The sequence below is a fragment of the Anser anser genome (assembly GCF_964211835.1).
Source record: "Anser anser genome assembly, chromosome: 3".
NCBI lineage: Eukaryota > Metazoa > Chordata > Aves > Anseriformes > Anatidae > Anser > Anser anser.
In genome coordinates this window covers 54,437,246-54,456,661 of record NC_139722.1, presented here as the reverse complement: position 1 = coordinate 54,456,661, position 19,416 = coordinate 54,437,246, and the positions used below count along the sequence as shown (strand labels likewise).

The following is a 19,416-nucleotide window of genomic DNA, read 5'->3' as shown; positions in this document are numbered from 1 at the left end:
ATATGTGTAGCAGGTAAATGGTTAAAAGCCAACAGATAAGCATTATCAGTGTAATTTTATACAAAGTGAAAATTTTTCAGTTGTTGATGGAATGCAGAAGCATGAAAGTAGATGTAGTTTTAATGATTTTGCTAATTAAATGCAAAGTAAACTAATCATTGAGAAGGAAGTCCTGTATGTCTTTATTTTGTGATTAATCAAGGATGTTAGATGACAAAATAAGCTGAAAAACTAATACCTCTATTATAAATGGAAGTAAATGTTCATGTTTTATCACTTTAAGGAAAGGACAATTCTTGCTTGAGATCAGGAATATTATTTATGCAAAGGCGAAGAATTTTCATGTGGTATACCTGTACTTTTTGATAACCTTATCACAGATCCTTAACATTTCTTCTTATTTCTGAAGGAGCTGGAGCAGCAGTTTGAGAAGGAGAAACTGCATTTGGAGGATGATAAGAATCAGCTTCGACAACAGCTGGAAAATCTGAAAGAAGAATTGACGACAAAACTAACTTCTGCCAATCAGGAGGCAAGGGTTAACTTAATTGTATCAGCTAATAGTCCTGTGTATTAGATCACATTTAATCAATAATGAGCTTGTACTCAGTTTGTGCTTAGATTCCAGTGCAAAGCAAGGACTACACTGTTCAGTCTGTGCAGAGTATTATTTCTATTTAAAGTGGAATATTCTTCAGGCATAAGTTACTCGACTCCTGAGAAATGATTTTATAGTCTTCTACAAAATTAACAAAAAAAAAAAGTACAAAAATTTGACATAAACAGCTGTGCTTGTTTTTACTCTGCTTAACTTCGCTTAAGCTACTAAGATCTCTCTACACAAGTATGTTGAGAGAAAGAGGGGAAAGAATAACTTGTAATTAAACCCATATTTGTTTGTAATTAACATACTGTGAATTTTAGTCAGCTTCCTAACTTGCAGATCGTCTTCATATATTTCCAGCAAAAGATGACATGCAACACTTTCCTATAATGAGCCAAATTATTTAAAACATATTGGTATATGCAGTCTGTGTTAATCGCATCTCAATAAATACGCTTTTATTTTTGAGTTTATAATATTGACAATTGAGAATAGTTTCTCAGTGTGTTCACTGACCTGGAAGAAACTTGTCTGTGAAATGTCCGGCACATCTTTAGCTTATTTCTTATGTTTCTGCTGTTTCTTCCTTTTTTGTTTGTTTTTAAGTTAAAGACTTCATTTAACAGTAGGCATATATTTATGGCTTTCTGCAGACATTAACTCAGCATCTCTGCTGAGAAGGCTGTTTTTAAACCTATGCCATCCTGTTTTCTTTGTTGACAGAATTTTTTTTACAGCAACTGTCTTAGCCAAAGGACAAGGAAGATTCAAGCCTCATTAAGCCTATTCCTAGCATCAAGCTACTTAAGAAGGGCGTCATCTTAAATACTTGCCAGAAATTTCTTTGAGTGTTCTGATTAAGTCGATACCAACTTTTTCACATATCTTAGGATGAAGTTGCCTTTTTACTCTTTAGATTCCTAGGTGAATTCCTCTTTTATTTTTATTTTATTTTTATTTCTCCTCATTTCACCTTTGACCAATCAAGATTTTTTAGAAAGTCTGTCTGTGTCTCTGATAGGGCCAGTTCTTAGACTGCCCTCTCCATGCAAAGGATTTCTGATGACTTTACTAAGGACCATTTTAAACAGCTTTCAGTACTTGCATATAATTATGCTAACAAACAGAAGCAGTAGTTAATGTTACCCAGAAACCCAAAGATAATATTTTAAGACACTCATCCCTTGATATTTATATCAACATGAAGAGGCAATGAGATAGACTGTTAATTCTGAAAAAAACTTCACTTCCCTTTAGCTGCTCTTCTTTGGTCTCCTCTGCCTGCCATTACTCCATTTTTCCAGCCTACGTATGAAAAAAAGTTTTTCCGTTTAATGTACAATGTTTAGTTTCTAATGTTCTTACTTAAAGCAAAAGAAGTATAGTACTGTTTTACAAATGGGGAACTGAAGTACAAACAGGCACACATAAATGTATTGTTATGTAGCAGTTAGGGAAATAATCACATTATAAGTTACAGATACTATATACTATACAGACTAATTTATGGACAGGTAGCAATCTGAAGACAAAGAAACATATACCCTGGTACAAGTTAATTTATCCATTAGATTAAAGCTTACGTATTTAGAAATAGTGTTTCTCATTATTTTAATTTGCATAAAATGTGCTTTCTCATAGTAAAATTACAAGTATTTTCAGAACTTCTGTGTAACCTCTTTCCTTGCAAAATGCTTCAAATATAGGTTGGATTTTTTTCTTGTAAAAAATTCTTTAATCTGAATCTTTGTTTGCTTTTCCAGTATTACAGGATTTTGTTTCTTAATACGCAAACATTAAGTGATATTAAAGGAGAACAGGTTGTGCAAAGGAAAAAAAAAGATTGGAATTAGAAATAGAAGAAAATGAAACCAAGCTGACTAGGCTGTTGTTAGTAATAATTATATAAATTACCTTTTTTAAAAAACAAAATTATATGTTGTAGGTGTGTCGTCTGCAAGACCTTGTACGAAAAAGTGAACAAGGCCTTGGTACTGCAGAAGGACATATCTCCAGTCTTCAGGAAGCTCAGGAAATACTCCAGAAAGAACTAGAGTTAACAAGAGCAAGACTGCGTGAAACTACAGATTCATTGTATAATGTTGAGGTAACCGTAGTATTGGAAAATAAATTGTGCAAAGTACCGTCACTGTGATTTCAGTCTTATTATTAAAATGGCAAGACATGTTCTAATGTATACATTATTGAAGGAGCTATGTGAACTGTACCTGCCATAGTATGTCTGTACAAACTATATCCAGAGTCAGAGTTCTCAGATGCCTGAGTTAACAGAATTTCGTGAAAAAAGGGTATGTGTTACACCACTGCTGTTCTAGACAGTTTCATGTCTTGATGATAAACATGACCCAGAACAGTATTGGCTCTAGAATTCATTGAAACATGCACCTAAGACAGTTTTGTGGGTAAGCTCAGCATTCTGAACTCCAGGTAGTATGGCTACCATCACCTACTGTATACCTCATTAAAATCACATTAGAATGAGATATAAGATTACACTGAGAGGTTTTTGTTTGTTTGTTTGTTTTTATTATTTTTATAAAATTTTAAGAAAGAAAAGCTTTGATATGAATGTAAAATTCTAGAACTGCAAGTTAATCTGTCAGTAGGTCATCTACTGACAGGAGGCGGGCCACAAAGATGATCAGAGGGCTGGAGCACCTCTCCTATGAAGAAAGGCTGGGAGAGCTGGGGATGTTCAGCCTGGAGAAAGAGAAGGCTCTGGGGAGACCTCGTTGCAGCTTTTCGGTACTTAAAGGGGGCTTATAAAGAGGATGGAGAAGGACTCTTTACTTGGGTAGATAATGATAGGACAAGGGGGAATGGCCTTAAACTAAAAGAAGATAGATTTAGATTAGACATTAGGAGGGAATTCTTCACTGTAAGGGTAGTGAGGCACTGGCATGCGTTGCCCAGAGAAGCTGTGGATGCCCCATCCCTGGAGGTGTTGAAGGCCAGGCTGGATGGGGCTTTGGGTAACCTGGTCTAGTGGGTTGCATCCCTGCCATGGCAGGGGGGTTGGAGTTAGATGATCTTTAAGGTCCCTTCCAACCTAAGCCATTCTACGATACTTTAATACTGAGCATAACTTTTTTTTCCTCTTTCCTCAATAAACAAAGCACATTTACAAGATTACAGCAGATATTTGAAGTAGAGCAAAAGAAAAAATATCCCTGAATCTGATTTCATACTGGTGTAATTTTCTTAAAAGGAGCAGCTTGAAGCAGGATATTGTTATTCTTATTTTTTTTAATCTATGGTCATTAGATGTGCACCCTATTACAGTTTATAACTTGCTCTGTGTTTTTTGTAATTTAAGTATGCATATGAACTACCACATTCTTCTCTCTTCACTTATTCACATTTAAATATTCATATATAGCAGACTACTGGCAATAACATTTATCTTAGATTATTTCCAAAATGACTTATTAGCAAATTCCTTTTTAAAGCTTTTTAGAGGAGTACAGAATTATGTTCCACAGGTATGAAATATCAGTGGAAGTATAGGTATTAATAGGTGAAATCAGAAACAACACAGTGAAAAAGTTATAGTCCAAGGCTTATAAGCCAATTATAACAGATGTTTGGGGTATAAATACATAAATTTAAGGTTTGAAATACTTTTTTGCTGCTGATCAGTCTCTATTGTAAAGCTTGTGTTTGCAGGGAGAACTAGATCAGGAGAGACAACAGCACGAAGCAATGATTGCTGCCATGAGAGAAGAAGAAAAGTTCAAAGTTGACAGAATGGCTCGTGACTTGGAAATCAAATGGACAGAAAATCTTCGGCAAGTATTAATTTTTGTCTTTGTTTTCTTTAAATAAGAAATAAAGTAAGTATTATGTACAAATATAATAGCAAATGAAAAGTAAACAAAGGGGTTTTTTGGTATTATCTAAGCTTTTCCAGTTATTGCTGAGTTTTTATTTCTTTTTAACTTCTTGCATTTTAGTTATTTGACCTTTATTTTTAGACAGGAATGTAATAAGCTTCGTGAAGAGCTGAGGCTTCAACATGAAGAGGATAAGAAAGCAGCTATGACTCAACTATTGCAGCTGAAAGAACGTGAAAAAAATGCGGCCAGGGATGGATGGCAAAAAAAAGTTGAAGATCTTTTAGACCAGGTAATTATAGTCTCTCTGAGAATTTGAAGGCCATTACAATTTGGTTGCTGATGCTTTATTACCAATTAGCTACATGAAATTGTGACATCTGTCTTTGAAATGAAATTTGTTAATGTTTTTTTAAGCCTAATCATTAATGAACATTTGAGTAATCCATGAAGATATCTTAACATGATATGAATGTTCTTCATGCTGAATGCAAATAAAACTTTTTGCAGATTTTTTGGAGGCAGTGGGAGTCTCACAGCTTCACTGAAAGATTTTCTGATTCTCTCTGCTCACCTACTCTATTGTAAATATTTACCCAAGCTAATTGTTTGAAGTTGGAGTTATATCTTTACAGTACAGACACTGTACAATTCACTGAAAAGTCAAAACATCCCTCAGTTTCTACAACGTATTTCTTACAACTATGTCTTCTCTTAAGTAATTTTGGACATTATTTTTGTTTGGACATAATTTTTATTTGGACATAATTTTTTATAAATACTGACTTTGTAATTGCAGCTCATTTTATCAACTCAGTTATGTTAGGTAATTCACAGAAAATGCTTGCTTTGTACTTTTTCCAAACCATAAATGCCATAGTGCTGGTTTTGTTGGCTACAGTTTGAAAGAATAGCTGACAATGAACAAATACATTTTAAAGAAAAAAAAATAAAATAGATTTTGGAATTCATTAGATGACTGTGATTTCAGGGTACTATTTTGGGATGGCTTTAAATTTGTTGTCTAATTTGAGAAGTTAATAACTGAACGTGCACTTGATTACAGAGCTTATATGAACACATAACAGTGTGTTTTGGTGCCACGGAAATTTAAGCTTTTAAAATCTTGTAGTCTAGGCTCATAAAGGCTGAAGGTTTTGAAGGTTCTTGGTCTGATGCTTTTTACAACATGAATGTAATAAAGGAATTGAACTCATTTAATTTCAAGTTTCGCTTACTTGTCTTTAACCAAGCTTCATTTATTCTATTTACTTGAACCTGTAAACAGCATTTTCTCCATGAGAGTACAAATTGAGAGTAGTATGTTAAGCTTTCAGTAGTTTTAACGTGCTTCTCTTTTCCTTTTAAAAATAACATAATAAATCTAACCTACAGTTTTAGAAAACCCATTTGACGAGCACAAGGCCCATGAAATTATTGGGAGGAGAGCAAAGTTCCAACTCATTTTTCTGCAGTTCAAACTTGCTCTGGTCTATACCAGCAGTACTATACAATGCTTTATCAAAATAAAACAAGAGCAAGGTCTACTGCTGTCTGCAAAATCATTTGTAAACTCTTAACTTCGCAGAAAATGTGGTCTGCCTATGCTCTTTATGTTTAGAAAGTGTCTGGAGCTTGACCTTTAGTTGTATAAATGCTGTTCAGAAAGGTTGAAGTCACAAATTAATTGCTCATCAGTATATTGCAGTATAGGGCATTCCAGAAAGTTCTAAAGAACATTTGGGGGGGGGGGGGGCAAGGGGAGCACTTTTTTCTAAAAAAACGTGCAATAATATATATTTGACAGATATAATTTAAGTTAAAGGACATGAGTATCATTTTTTGCAGCTTGATAAAGTATGATGTGAAACAGTGATAGTAATCTGCTTTTTAATTTAGATACTGAATTTCTTGATAAATTTATTATGTACTTTCATTCTTACGGGTACACTGTTTTCTAATATGTATTGATGCATCTCATACTTGACTAAAAATGAGTTACAAAGAAGTATAACACCTAAATTGAAGTATCGGAATGGTTATGTAAGCAAGGTTTTGAAAAAGCTTGTTTTAGTGAATGGAGAGAAGTGACACAGTGTAGTTATTTAAACTGTAGAAAATGTTATAGAATACTGTGTTATACACACGGTATGCCTATTTTGGGGTACTGCAGATTGGTGCGATAATAAATGAATGGAGACAGCTATAAATGGCAACAATATTAAAACAAAACAAAAAAAAACAGTTGAATCCAACAGTTTATGTCCATAAAACATGCTAAGACATTTTTAATGTTATACTAATTGCCAAATTTCTGTCATATACTATTTGTTGCATGTTTGATAGATGAGATCTAGCTTTTAAATGAAGCAAGGTAATATTTTTGCTTTTATGCCAGTACTGCTAAGTAGTCTTTTATAGAATTGCATGAAGGATTATTGATTTTGTAACAGTAGAGTTTTGTTATGAGTAAAATAATTCCCTTGAGAGAAAATGCTTTTCAGCTGATCAGAAGTTTAAATGCCTTATTGCTGGTTGTAAAGCATCACTTACCATCTACAGTTAAATTTGTGGTTGGTAGGTTAATTGGATCAGTGTCTAGAGACCAAGTGTGTAGCTCTTTTTTTTTGATATGAGAAATGATTGTAGAAGACATAAAAAAGAAAGTGCTTTTCCTTTTTCTTTTTCCCCTGTAAATTTTACCAAGTACTTCTGTATCAGTCCATGAGGGAGTTTCTTCATGAAATATGCAGCAAAATCAGATGTGCTAGCTCTTTTCCATTTCTCTTAGCTGTGGAATGCACTTTTAATGTTTTTTCTTAAAAACATTTTACTGCTGAGAAGGCTTCACCAAGAGCAAAATGGAAGAAATTTTCTTTTTTAAAGCATGAGTGTGTTCTCTGTTCTGCGGATTCATGTTTTGCAACCTTCAATTTTGAGAACTTCTGCTCAGTTTGACATGCATGTTCCTATCTATTTATTTTTATATTCTATACAGAATTTCTATATTTCTATTTCTGTAAACTGAACCAGGTAATATGATTGTGATGAACTTTACTGTGTTTTAGCAAATATTGGTTCTCCTGTCTTCCTTACTTACCAGTAATACAAGTTCCAGTAAGTTGAAAGAAATTTTTGTCAGTTTTTCCCCAATTCTTATGTATTTTCATACTATTATTATGTGACCAAGCATTAGCATAACATTATTTCTAACTTTGTTAATTTTTTGCATACAAAAGTACCATCTTCTATTAATGGAAATAGTACAGTGAGAACGGACAAAAGTATGCTGCATGCACTTGGTAGCCCTTTATTGTTTGTCCTGCTGCAAAGGTTTGCTACTGTTTTGAAAAAGCTTACGGAAACTTCTTATTTGGAGTTTGTTTCTATTATGATTTTTTCCTTTTTAAATGGTCTCAAAAATAAACATGAGAAATTTTTATTTATATCAAAGTATAAATATTTCATTCTGATGTAGACTATTCAAATTGCAGTTTTTTTAGAAAATTTCAAACTCATTCACAGAGTCTTAAAAACAAGTTCTGGCCACTGAACTTCTTGTTCACGAAACTGAGTGCTGTGGAAAAGTCGTAGAGTTCCTATGCACATCTGTAAATGACTGTTGTCCAGTCTGCTACCTGAGGACACTTATTGATAGGTCTTTATTTGCCTGTTATGCAGAACTGACATGCGTCCACGTAAGGAAAATCAGGAAATGCTACTTTCTTTCCTTAGCACAAGGATTAATGGCCTGTTCTACAGTCTTGGTAATCCTAGGCTTAGAAGATTTGCTGTTGAATGTATGCTGGAAATTTCTGCTAGAGAAAACCTGCGTATACTATATATCTGTTTCCTGAAGGAAGGAGGATTAACTCTGAGCACAGAATCATTTCATTCCTTTCACTTGATCTTCTCATGAACGCACTGTATTGTGTTTGTCTGTCAGAATTGGGCAGGATGTAAATTTGAAGCAACTTCTTTAACTCTGGTCATTCTTGTATTCAGTAGTATTAGTAAGGTTAATATGACATCTAGTGGATGGTAAGTGTCTCCCCATAAGGATTTGGGGCAAAACTTAAAATGTACTTACAAATATGAAATGCAGAAATTCAAGAGAATAAAAAGAAAAATCATACCAAGGAGGGGACCTGGAATGCAGTTCAGGATAAAGTTCTATGCCTCTTCTTTAATCTGTAGATATTTATGTTATTTGCTTTTTTGTTGTTGTTTGTTTTTCAAAGGGGCACCACTACCTGCAGCTCTTGGAAACTTTTCACAAGTGACTATAGCTCTTATACTGTGGTAATAGGAGTCCCAGAGAATCAGGGGAGCTTTGGGAGTTTCTACCTAGGACCTCTGGTCCAGTTTCCGTAAGCACCCTGCCACTTCGCACTGACTCTCAGGAATCAGTACTCCTGTAATCTGAGTGGGAAAGCTATGCTTTAAGCAAATCAAAATTTATTGTATGTGAGCATATGAATAATAATGCAAGCCAGAGTCAATGCAGCCTTCAGAGAACTCTCTCTTGAGAGTATTTCCCCTTGTTTAGCGATTGTCTGTACTCTTTAATAACAAAGCCTTGTTCCAGGATCCATATTCCATGCAGAGATGTGATCCTGGAGTTTAGTTGGTGTATTTATCATATCCAGATTGGTCATTATAGTTCTGTCTGAAGCTTGAACGTGAAAACAAATGCATGAGATCCAGCCAGCTGTACTATCTCTTTTTCTGAGCTTTTAGCTATGGTGGTGATTTTACTCTTTTATAGATTTTTTTAATAGATTCTGAATTTAACAGAGGAAATTCATTAAAGACAATTTAAAACTAAGAGCTACCCAGCAACACAGACCAAAAAATCCCAGAACAAATCTGAGTTTTCAAAGTATTTTCACTGGGATATGATAAGAATACTAATAAATGTTTGCTTTGTTTCTCTGTTTAAGAATAAATGTGTTACTGGAATTCATTTTCATCTCTCTTTTGGTCTCATCTTCTTTTAATTTTTTCTCCCATGGTATTGTGTTTAGCTAAATTAAAAAGTACATCTAGTTTGTTTGAAATTGTGATATCTTCATATCTAAAGAATCTTGCCTTTCTCATCATAAACTTTTAATTGGAATTTAATGATATCGGTTTTTGTTTGGAAGTATTTCAGTTAGTAAATCTGAAGGAGACTGAAAGACTTTTTAATTTTACCTGTCAGTGGATGAAAAGAACATTAAATTCTTAGTACAATATGTAATTAATGATGCATGAGTCATAAAGGAATTTAGCTTGATGTTTGGAGCTAACACTTCCAAAACTCGTAAATAGAAATCTAAACCAAATCCAATGGTAATACCATTCTCCAAATAAAATTCTAATCTCATTTGCATATTTTTTTCCCCTCAATATAAGACCAAGACTCTGGCAAGAATCTAGTTTTAAAGCATTACTCTTAGCCTGTTTACTCCAGAAGATAATTGCTCATATATTCCCAGGTAAGTATTAACCATCTCCATGCTTTTGCATAGCCCAGGAATAGTAAAAATAGACACTGGAATTAATGAGAAAGAACTTAATGGGTAAGACAACATTTGTTTGAGATTAGTAGGTGTATAAAACTCTAGGTAAAGGGCCTTTCTTAACAGATACCTCTGTGGTCTAGGAAATGCTAACCAAGACGCATGAATAATCTTTAAAATCCTGAAAGCATTATGATAAATAAGTAAAATGAAATGAAGCTCTAGTACCATTCAAAAAATGTTTAAAAAAAAATGTCCGTAGATGCAAATGATCTCTCTATTCAAAACTTTTTTTCCCTTGACCATTGAGCCTGCAGTTTGTCAGATAAAACAATCATAATCCAAAATTTAACAGGTAAAAATATGTCAAAATACCTAAGCATTTTGCTTATCAGTTTGATAGAATCCTACAACTAGAAAAGAGAAGAGCTTAATCGTTTTAAAACAACAGGATGCTCACTACCTTGTGTTGCCTGGACACAGCATCTTCACTCAGGGTTGCAGCAAAACCAGGAGGGAATCAGGACCTATTAGATCTCAGAGATATTTATGCATTTTAGAATGCCTCATATATACTTCATTTTTCTCAGTAGAAAACTGTTGGGTTTTGACAGAGAGGAAGGGGAAGGGTCTCTAAATGCTGCTTTTTCTGATCAGCCAGACCAGGCAAACTTCGATGCAGTTTTTCCATTCCTAGTATGTCTACAAAATACTGAAGTAGGAAACATCTGCTTTCTAAATCTCTGCAGTCACCTGTCTTGTAAGCAGCAGGCAGCCAGAGACAGTAAATCAGTTGTAAAATCAGTTTTTCTCTTCAAACCAAAGAAGTATCTCAAGAGAGTTTTGTGTATTATCATTATTTTTAGCTGAATAAAATGGACTTACGCCAAAGGTCCCTTCAGCTTCCTCAACAGGCCCCTCAAAATAGTTTCTTTTACTAACATCAGATGGGCGCGTATAGGTTTTCCTCCTCAGGAAGATTAGCAACATCAAAGGTCATTCTTAAAATGAGGCAATGATCTAGTAGTCTAGATCTGCTTTGATACAACAAATAAAGTTGGATCTTTCCCCACTTAGGGTTTCAGGCTTCAGCACAACAATTTCTGTTGCTGATGCCAATTTTGAAAACTCAGTAAACCATATACTGAAGTCAGGTCTTGGCACAGTATGACATTAAAATATCTTCAATAGGTACAGTGAGAAAGTTACATAACTCATCTTTGAGTGACATGAAGACTGATTCTGAACTTCAGTGTCAAGCCTCTGTAATGCAGTTGAGGGTTATTTTTATCCAAGAGAAACAACGAAAAGAGAGAACTTCCACACATCCAATAAACTAAGGTCTTGCAGGAAATAGTGCAACTGAATGAAAAGAGAAAATATCAGTGGTTCAGTAAAACTCCCTTCTTGAGGAAAGTACAATGATACGATCACTTGGTATAACTTCATGGAAATCTCAGCTCAGAGAGATGGTGAAACAGAGGTGGGAATACAAGTCTTCCATGTCTTGCATAAAAGGTCTTTCAGTCCTATTCTTTAGCTCGCAGTGATCGGAGGGTTCTAGAGATGCAGCAACCTCTATTCTGTTCCTCTGGGTCACTGAAGTTCTTCTCTTGGTTATATCTGAGGATTAGTTGTGTGTCTGCTGAGAAGACGATGCTTCTGCTAAAAAAAAAAAAAAAAAGGACAGCAAAATACATGAAAGCAAGATAGCTAATACATAGATATCAAATCATTGTATGTATATCTGTGAAGCCTGACAGTTGAGCAAGTTTTTCTTATATTACAATCATTTTTAATTATCTTATTTTCTTATATTACAATCATATCACAAACCTTAAATTCCAACATGTAGAAATAAGGAGGGTGATAGTTAAATCCACATTCTCTCTTTGCCCGGAGAAGCTGTGGATGCCCCATCCCTGGAGGTGTTCAAGGCCAGGCTGGATGGGGCTATGGGCAGCCTGGTCTGGTGGGAGGTGTCCCTGCCCATGGCAGGGGGTTGGAACTTGGATGGTCTTTTAGGTCCTTTCCAACCCAAAGCATTCTATGATTTATTTCTCATCATTTTCTGATTACTTTTCTCTATTGTGAAGAGAGTTAATAATTACACCTCCATTCTTTTTGCTTCTCATAACTTTTTCCCCAGGTTATGGGCCACGCTGTAGAAGCAGTCACAATGATGTTTGAATTTTTATGGAATTTCTTAATATTTACACTGGACTTATTTTGGTATTCTCCATTCTAAATGTGTCCTGAATCCTTTTCAATACAGAGCTGCATATCGTTTTATTGCTACACATTTTGCTGGATTCAATCCCGATACCTACATAACTATAATTTATTACTCTATCATGTATGTATTTTATGAAAATTATTTACTTGCTAATAAAGGATGAAAACAATAAATGGCTATCAGATTTAGTGTTAATCCTAGTGCATCCCTGTTTGATTTCAGTGATGATTCACCTCTACCAGTTTTTGAGATCTATCATAGAATCATTAAGGTTGGAAAAGGCCTCCAAGATCATCTGGTCCAACCATCCCCCTACCACCACTGTCACCCACTGAACCATGTCCCTAAGCACCAGGTCCAACCTTTCCCTAAACACCCCCAGGGACGGTGACTCCACCACCTCCCTGGGCAACCCGTTCAATGCCTGACTGCTCTTTCTGAAAATAAATGTCTCCTAATTTCCAAACTGAACCTCCCCTGGCACAACTTGAGGCCGTTCCCTCTAGTCCTATCACTAGTTATCTGTGAGAAGAGGCCGACCCCCAGCTCCCCACAACTTCCTACAACTTCCTTTCAGGTAGCCGTAGAGAGCAATGAGGTCTCCTCTGAGCCTCCTCTTCTCCACACTAAACAACCCCAGTTCCCTCAGCCGCTCCGCACAGGACTTTTGTTCCAGGCCCTTCACCAGCTTCAGAGCCCTTCTCTGGACATGCTCCAGAGCCTCGATGTCCTTCTTGTAGTAAGGGGCCAAAAACTGAACACAGTACTTGAGGTCTGGCCTCATCTTTTCCTTCACTAAGATTGTATGAACATACTTTTTTGGGGGAATTGAAATCTAATGTGATAATAACTTGAATAACATAAAAAAAAAAAAGTCCTCAAGAATTGCTTCTGTGCAATAGCATTTATTGCGCAAGTTTGTAATCTTGTTGAAGAAAGAAATCATGTTTTCTTTAGCAGGGCTTTTTCCATTGTTATGTTGTCTGAAACTCACCTTATTTTCACACTTGAAGTGTGAAGATTGACTCTTATATCATCTTTTCCAGTCTTTTTCTTTTTTTCCAAGATTGATCTTTAGTTAGCTACCTATAATTAAATGCTTTTGAGTAGTGCTATGGTATTTAGAGATGTGAAGTACTTCAAGATTTGTGAAATACTTATGTGTTTGGGGTTTTGTTAAAATGTAATAAGCTATACATTGAATGTTCCTGCATGTCTTTTTGAAAACCTAGGAATGTCAAGTATAAAAGCTCAACTTTACAAATATATTAAAATTATGTATATAGGTTTGTGCATGGTCTTCTTTCCACCCCTATAATCTTTGAATATATCATACTTGCATAAGACTATTACTGTTCTCATTTCACAATCTGCAATGTGGGCTGCAGAAAGATTGCTTTGAATCTCAGGTAGAAAGAAATCTATAACAAATCTAAGTACTGAGCTTAACTAGAGAGTGTTAGTCCAAAACCTTCACCAAAAATTCATTTTTCTTCTGTCTGTTTTCCAGATCTAAAACTTTTAAACTTGGTGAAATCACATATATTAAAATGGTTAAAAATTGAAAATTAAAATTTTTAAAAATTAAAAGCCCTCTTTATTCTGTTAGCCATAAGGCCAGTTTGACAGCAAAGAAAGACCATTTTTTTTCTTGGAAAAGAAGTCTATTATTGTGTGAGCAGCAGGGGGCAACTCTCACTCTCTTAAATGTTCTTATTCATAGGGTAGAACTCAGAATATAGCTTCCAAAATATATTTTTACTTGCACTTTATTTTCAGTGTAGAACACAACTGAGGTTTCTACTTCTACTTAATTATCAAGAAATAATTCCTGCTCTTAATAGCTTCCAACCTAAATTAGTGAGACAGATGGGAAAGGAAGCACAGAAAAATTTGTGGGTTTGCTCAGGTTAGCACTGGCAAAATTATCTGTTGAAGTCAGAACTGTTACATGGCAGTCCATTGTCTGGTTCACTGGAGTATGATGCCTCCTAGTGCTACAGTCTTGATTGTAACTTGACTTTAACAATTTTAATAAGGCAATGTTGGATTTTTCCACTATAATGTATTTTTATATTACTCCTTTTTGTAGATACAGGAGAAGGAAAATATCTTCATTTTATATCTCGACAAAGTATTACCTAAAAGTTCCCAAGTTAAGTCTTCCAAGCTGGTGTAAAAATACATGCTGTCTCCTTGAGAAAGCCGTCTTCTTGACCAACCTGTGCCAAAAGGAGAAATCGGTCATGCTGGATTTAAAAACGTTTTCGCTTCATTTCTGATGATTCTGTTGCGTGTGTGTGCCTTTCTGTGTAATTCATATATATATAAATATGCAGGCATTTTATATATTTATATATGAGTGATATATAAGATTTGTATAACCAGTAATATTTTATATTGAACATTTATTAGTGATATATTTCTATTTTTGTTTTTCATTAGTAATCAACACCAATATAAGGTGGTACAACAAGGAATTTTGATAAAAGCTTTCAGAAAAAGTCTTTTATTTGCCCATCTGTTTCTGAATTTTAAGAAAAAAATACTTAAATATTAATATTTGTCTTCATTACAGACTAAAATTGTTTTCTGCCTTCCAGCAGTGAAATCTGATCTTTGCATTCAATATGCTTGTGCTTTCAGAGACACAGCTGACTGTTGATTGAGTCCTTATATAACACACTTTCTAACAGTAATGCAAATTGGTGCACTTAATGGTCTCTCCCCAGAATTGCTTCCATAAAGGAGAAGAGAAAGCAGCTGGATAATTTCCAAAATGTTCAGCTCTATAATATAGGAGTATATTGCAGCATTATGTTGAAGAGATAATGCTATCCTGTATGTTCAAAGCATAATGCAGGAAAATTCATCGTTCTGTTAGGTGTTAGGTAGTTTATATGTGAAGTCAAAGCAACGTATTCATTTAAATTTTTTCCAAATGGTTTTCAACTTATTTTTTCCCTGGTCATATTATAATTAATGTTCTATGTTTTACTCTCCCTTCTTTATCCTTTTTCTTTTACTTAGTTGATTTCTGAATATTTCCCTTTATTCCTGTGATCTTTTCTTCATAGCGGCACTGTCTCGGTGAAGCTTTGCATAAATCTATCAGCAATGTAAGTGATTTGCACTTACAGCTTGTAAATAGGGCATGTTTGCACTAATAAATTTGCATAACCTGTAATATTGCTTTAAAGCTTTAGCCTGTGAAGTAGAATACGTAACAACATTTGAGAGGAGAACATGTTTGCCGCTAGTTATCAAAAGCTTGCGTACTGCATCCATTCATCTGTGTAAATGTATATATCACTGGACATCAAACATTATGTACATATTCATAATATAAGCAATATTTTTATGTCATCATTAAAGCAAGCAAGCTTGTGGGCAGCGCAAATGTGTATTGCAGAGCTTTCTACAAAGCATGAGGTTGATGCTGTATTATAATTTGCAGTTTTGCAGTGCAAGTTATAATTGTAGCCAGAATATTCTTTCTTTCTATTTTTTATTTTTATTTTTTAAATTCTTAACAATATTTTTAATCTGCTGAAAACCTTAGATAGAAGTATCGGAAGTTCAGCGAACAGTGTTCAGAGCTGTTTTCTTTTGAGTCTTCAATACAGTAATATGTAGAGGCAAAGCTCCAAAGACATGTAAAGGGATGCACTTAAGAATATCTGAATATGTATTATATAATCAAAACAGCACTTAAAATTATGTACCTTTTACTTTTTAAAAAGAGTTTTTAAAAATAACTCTTTTTAAACTATTGTATATATTTTCAACAACAAAAAAAGAAATCCTTATTATCCATTAGAGTAGTAGACTAATCTGACTTGGTTGTTAGTCATTAACTCTCACTGTCCTGTGTTTTATAGCCTATTGATGCAAATAGGCATCTCCAGAGATTAACTCATTTCAGTCTGTGGTTTTGCAGTCACTTTAATCTGGTGGAAGTCTGAACTGTTCTTGAGAAGGGTGTTCCTGATTTCTTCTAAGACGGTTTCCTGACCAGATGTTGGACTTCTCCCAGACATTTCAGTTAAAATGTTTCATGTATTTCCAAGAAATAAATTAAAGAAAATTGCTTTGATCTTGCTTAAAATGTTTATAAATGGTACAGTGTTAATTATGAGAATGTGGGTAAGGGACTTAAGTAGGAGAGAGATTTATCTTGAAGCCCAAAATATGCTTTTTCTTGGCATCTTCATAAAAATCCATATGAATTTGACTAAGATACCAAACTCCAGTCAATTCCATTTGAATGTTATCCTGAAAGGCTTTTTAGAAGGTAATATTTTATTACCTGAGGTACTGCAGGACTGATCTGGACTTTCCCTAGAACTCTACTTCCTGGTAGCCCTGGTGAAAGGGACAGAGCAATGGTGAGAAACCCGAGGTACAGAAATGAGACAAGGACAAGTAAGACTGGACAGAATATCTGTCTAGTATCTCAGTGTTTCTGTCACAGGTACTCAGAGGAGGACTATCTAAGTAAAAATTGTGGATTTTCCTTTATATCAATTTTTAAGCAGTTATTTGTATACAGTGTTCCCAGCAAGTTCAGAGAATTGGACTGAATAATCTCTTAAGACTATCCTAACTTACACATTCCTATGATTCTAAAAACAGTTAGGAAGAAGAAAATGAGCAAAAGAAGGGAAGAAGCAGGGGGAGAGATACTGGAGTACTGAATGGATTGAAGACAAGGAGTAGCTAGAGCCAACTTGCCATAGTGACCTTAGTGACCTTGGGGAAACAAGCAAACAAAAATGCATCCTGAGAGTTTATGGATGGTGGTTAAATAGGAACAGAGATAATCAAAAGAAGTGCAGGAGTTACCTAAAGGCACAGAGAGAAAAATAGACTTCCAGTCAGGGTGTGGTTTTTGCTAGGTGGTAGTGTTGCAGAGAAAGAGTAAATAAAGGCTTACAGATGGAAAGAAGGACCAAAGTAAAAAATAAAAATAAAAAAAAAAAAAACACAGAAAGGACCCCAGAAAGATGAGAGAAGAGACAGAGGCCCAACAGTGAATAAGAACAGATGGGGATGTGAGGAGATCAATGGAGAGTTTAGATAAGGTGTCTGGATTATTTTTTTTTTTCCTGGAGGAAAAAGACAATCATAGAACGGAATCATAGAATGGCCTGGGTTGAAAAGGACCTTAAAGATCATCTAGTTTCAAACCCCTTGCTCTAGGCAGGGTTGCCAACCACTAGAGCAGGCTGCCCAGAGCCCCATCCAGCCTGGCCTTGAATGCCTCCAGGGATGGGGCATCCACAGCCTCTCTGGGCAACCTAATAGTACGATACATGAAAATAGCACATACATGAAAAATCAGAGTTGACTGTACTGCCAGTGGTATGGTGCAAATCGATCTCATCAGTGGAGTGGAATTCTGGGGTTGAAAAAAAAGAATACCACATGTAGTTGCATTACTGGCTTGTTTGACCAGCATGGCAACTCTAGCCACGGTATGCTGAAAGGGATCAGCTGAGTAGTGGTGAGGATGTTGAGCAAGTTGGAACGCCATTGACACAAGAGAGAATTTTTTTTGCATAGATAAGTAACAGATTGAAAGATAGGAATTAAATGCAATATTACCACAGTGAAGTTAGATGATCAGTTGAGTTCTACAGATGTGCAATATACTTTCTTTTCCAGATTGCTTATAAAAAAAAGGTGGGAAAGTTTGCAGCTAATACAGAGTTATTCAGGGTAGGAAGGACAAAGATGGTTGAAGACTTGTAGAAGATTTGTAAAAAGCCAAAGGGACTCAACAACAAAATGACAGATGAAATTTGGTGTAGTGATGCATAAGCAAAAAACAAATTCTAACTTACTGCATTAAATGATGAACCTTGACTTGACTGTTACAACTAAAGAGAGTAGATTTGGGGATACTGATATATAATTCCATAAAAATATCACCTCAGTGCTTAGTAGCAGTCATACAAGCCAATAGAACATTAGGAATATAGTAGAGAAAAAGAGAACAAAGTTTGTAAAATCATGCCACTATATAAAAGCGGAGTTCACCTTCATCTTAAATAGCTTACCTTCTGGCCACCTAATCTGAAAAAGAAATAGTAGAAAAGAGGCAAAAGTAGGACAAATATGACAGTAGCTATGAAATAGCTTTCATACAGGGTGTGACTCAGTAAGCCAAAACTGTTCTGTCTAGAAAAGAAAGTAAGGAGGAATATGATGGAGATCTACAGAAAGATGAGTAAAATAAGTGAAAAAGAAAAAACTTTCCATTAGAGGTGTAATAGGCATGTCTACTGAAATGTGAGAATTACCACAGGATTTTGTGGTTCCTAAAAACTTACATGGATTCAGATAGCAGTTGTATTTAATGGATCTTTCTGCCATGAATTTGTCCAAAAATACGTCTTGAGGTTTAAGAAATAGTATCTAGTAGATGCTAGTAGATTTCAGAGTTATGATCCCTACATCTATGCCTTAGCCTGGGTAAAAAGGGTTGGCCATTTCTGGAGTAGTAGTAGATTAGACAAACCTGACTGTGGGATTTGTATGTAGCATTTATATTTAATGTAGCCAGTAAAAGGTTTTGCATGTATAGTTCAGATTACAGAATGCAGTATAGGCCTTTGCATACTCCTTCAATTATAGTAAATTTCTTTCAGAGTTGTTTGAAGTAAAATGCTGTTGATATAGGTTGCATGGAAGCTAGTGTATATATCCCCAGACACAAAGACCTGGTGAATTTTAAGTGCAACTAGCCATGGTCATTTCATTCAAATTAATTTGCTTGTTTTGTTTTAGTGCTAATTTTACTTTAAATGTAGCTTCTTTCTTTCAAATCTGCTTAAGCTATGTCCTTCTGAAAAAAAAACATGTTCAACAACAATGTTCATGCTGCAAGTTGTTCCTGGTATGCTGCTATTAATTTTATGTTAAGTGGTGGGTTTTAATGTTCTGTAAATCAATAAATTGATGTGCAATGTCTTAATTAATTTGTCAAAATTAACTGTAAGATGCTGAATCAAATGACACTATCAGACTTTTCAATTCTAATTAAATTCTATGTAATGCTCTGAGGCTTGTAAAATATCCTTATTAATTCAAATCTTTTGTCATGTGACAGTTTTATTTTTCCTTCCTTTGAGTCACTGCAACAAAATTCTTTTTTTGTAAAACATTGTTTTCAGAATTGGAGAGTGTATCTCTGTTGTTTGCCTCCAAAGGAAG

The 19,416-nt window shown here is 34.9% G+C and overlaps 1 protein-coding gene and 1 long non-coding RNA gene across 10 annotated transcripts in view; one reads left to right on the top strand and one right to left on the bottom strand.

The window, feature by feature from the left end:
- FAM184A (family with sequence similarity 184 member A) overlaps window positions 1–19,416 on the top strand; it is a 71,266-nt gene that overhangs the window by 30,899 nt on the left and 20,951 nt on the right. For 3 of the 9 annotated variants that reach the window (XM_083828740.1, XM_083828739.1, XM_083828735.1), the window contains exons 6-10: window positions 410–532; window positions 2,550–2,711; window positions 4,292–4,413; window positions 4,600–4,750; window positions 15,276–15,317. In XM_083828740.1, coding sequence (XP_083684866.1) covers window positions 410–532; window positions 2,550–2,711; window positions 4,292–4,413; window positions 4,600–4,750; window positions 15,276–15,317 — 600 coding nt within the window. Of the gene's footprint in view, window positions 1–409; window positions 533–2,549; window positions 2,712–4,291; window positions 4,418–4,599; window positions 4,751–15,275; window positions 15,318–19,416 lie in introns of all 9 variants that reach the window. The other 6 variants (XM_083828743.1, XM_083828741.1, XM_083828738.1 and 3 more) reach the window with 3 other exon arrangements.
- LOC310896452 overlaps window positions 5,042–19,416 on the bottom strand; it is a 41,175-nt gene continuing 26,800 nt past the window's right edge. Inside the window, exon 4 of the long non-coding RNA XR_014581498.1 lies at window positions 5,042–14,420. This is a non-coding gene — a long non-coding RNA (uncharacterized lncRNA). The remainder of the gene's footprint in view (window positions 14,421–19,416) is intronic.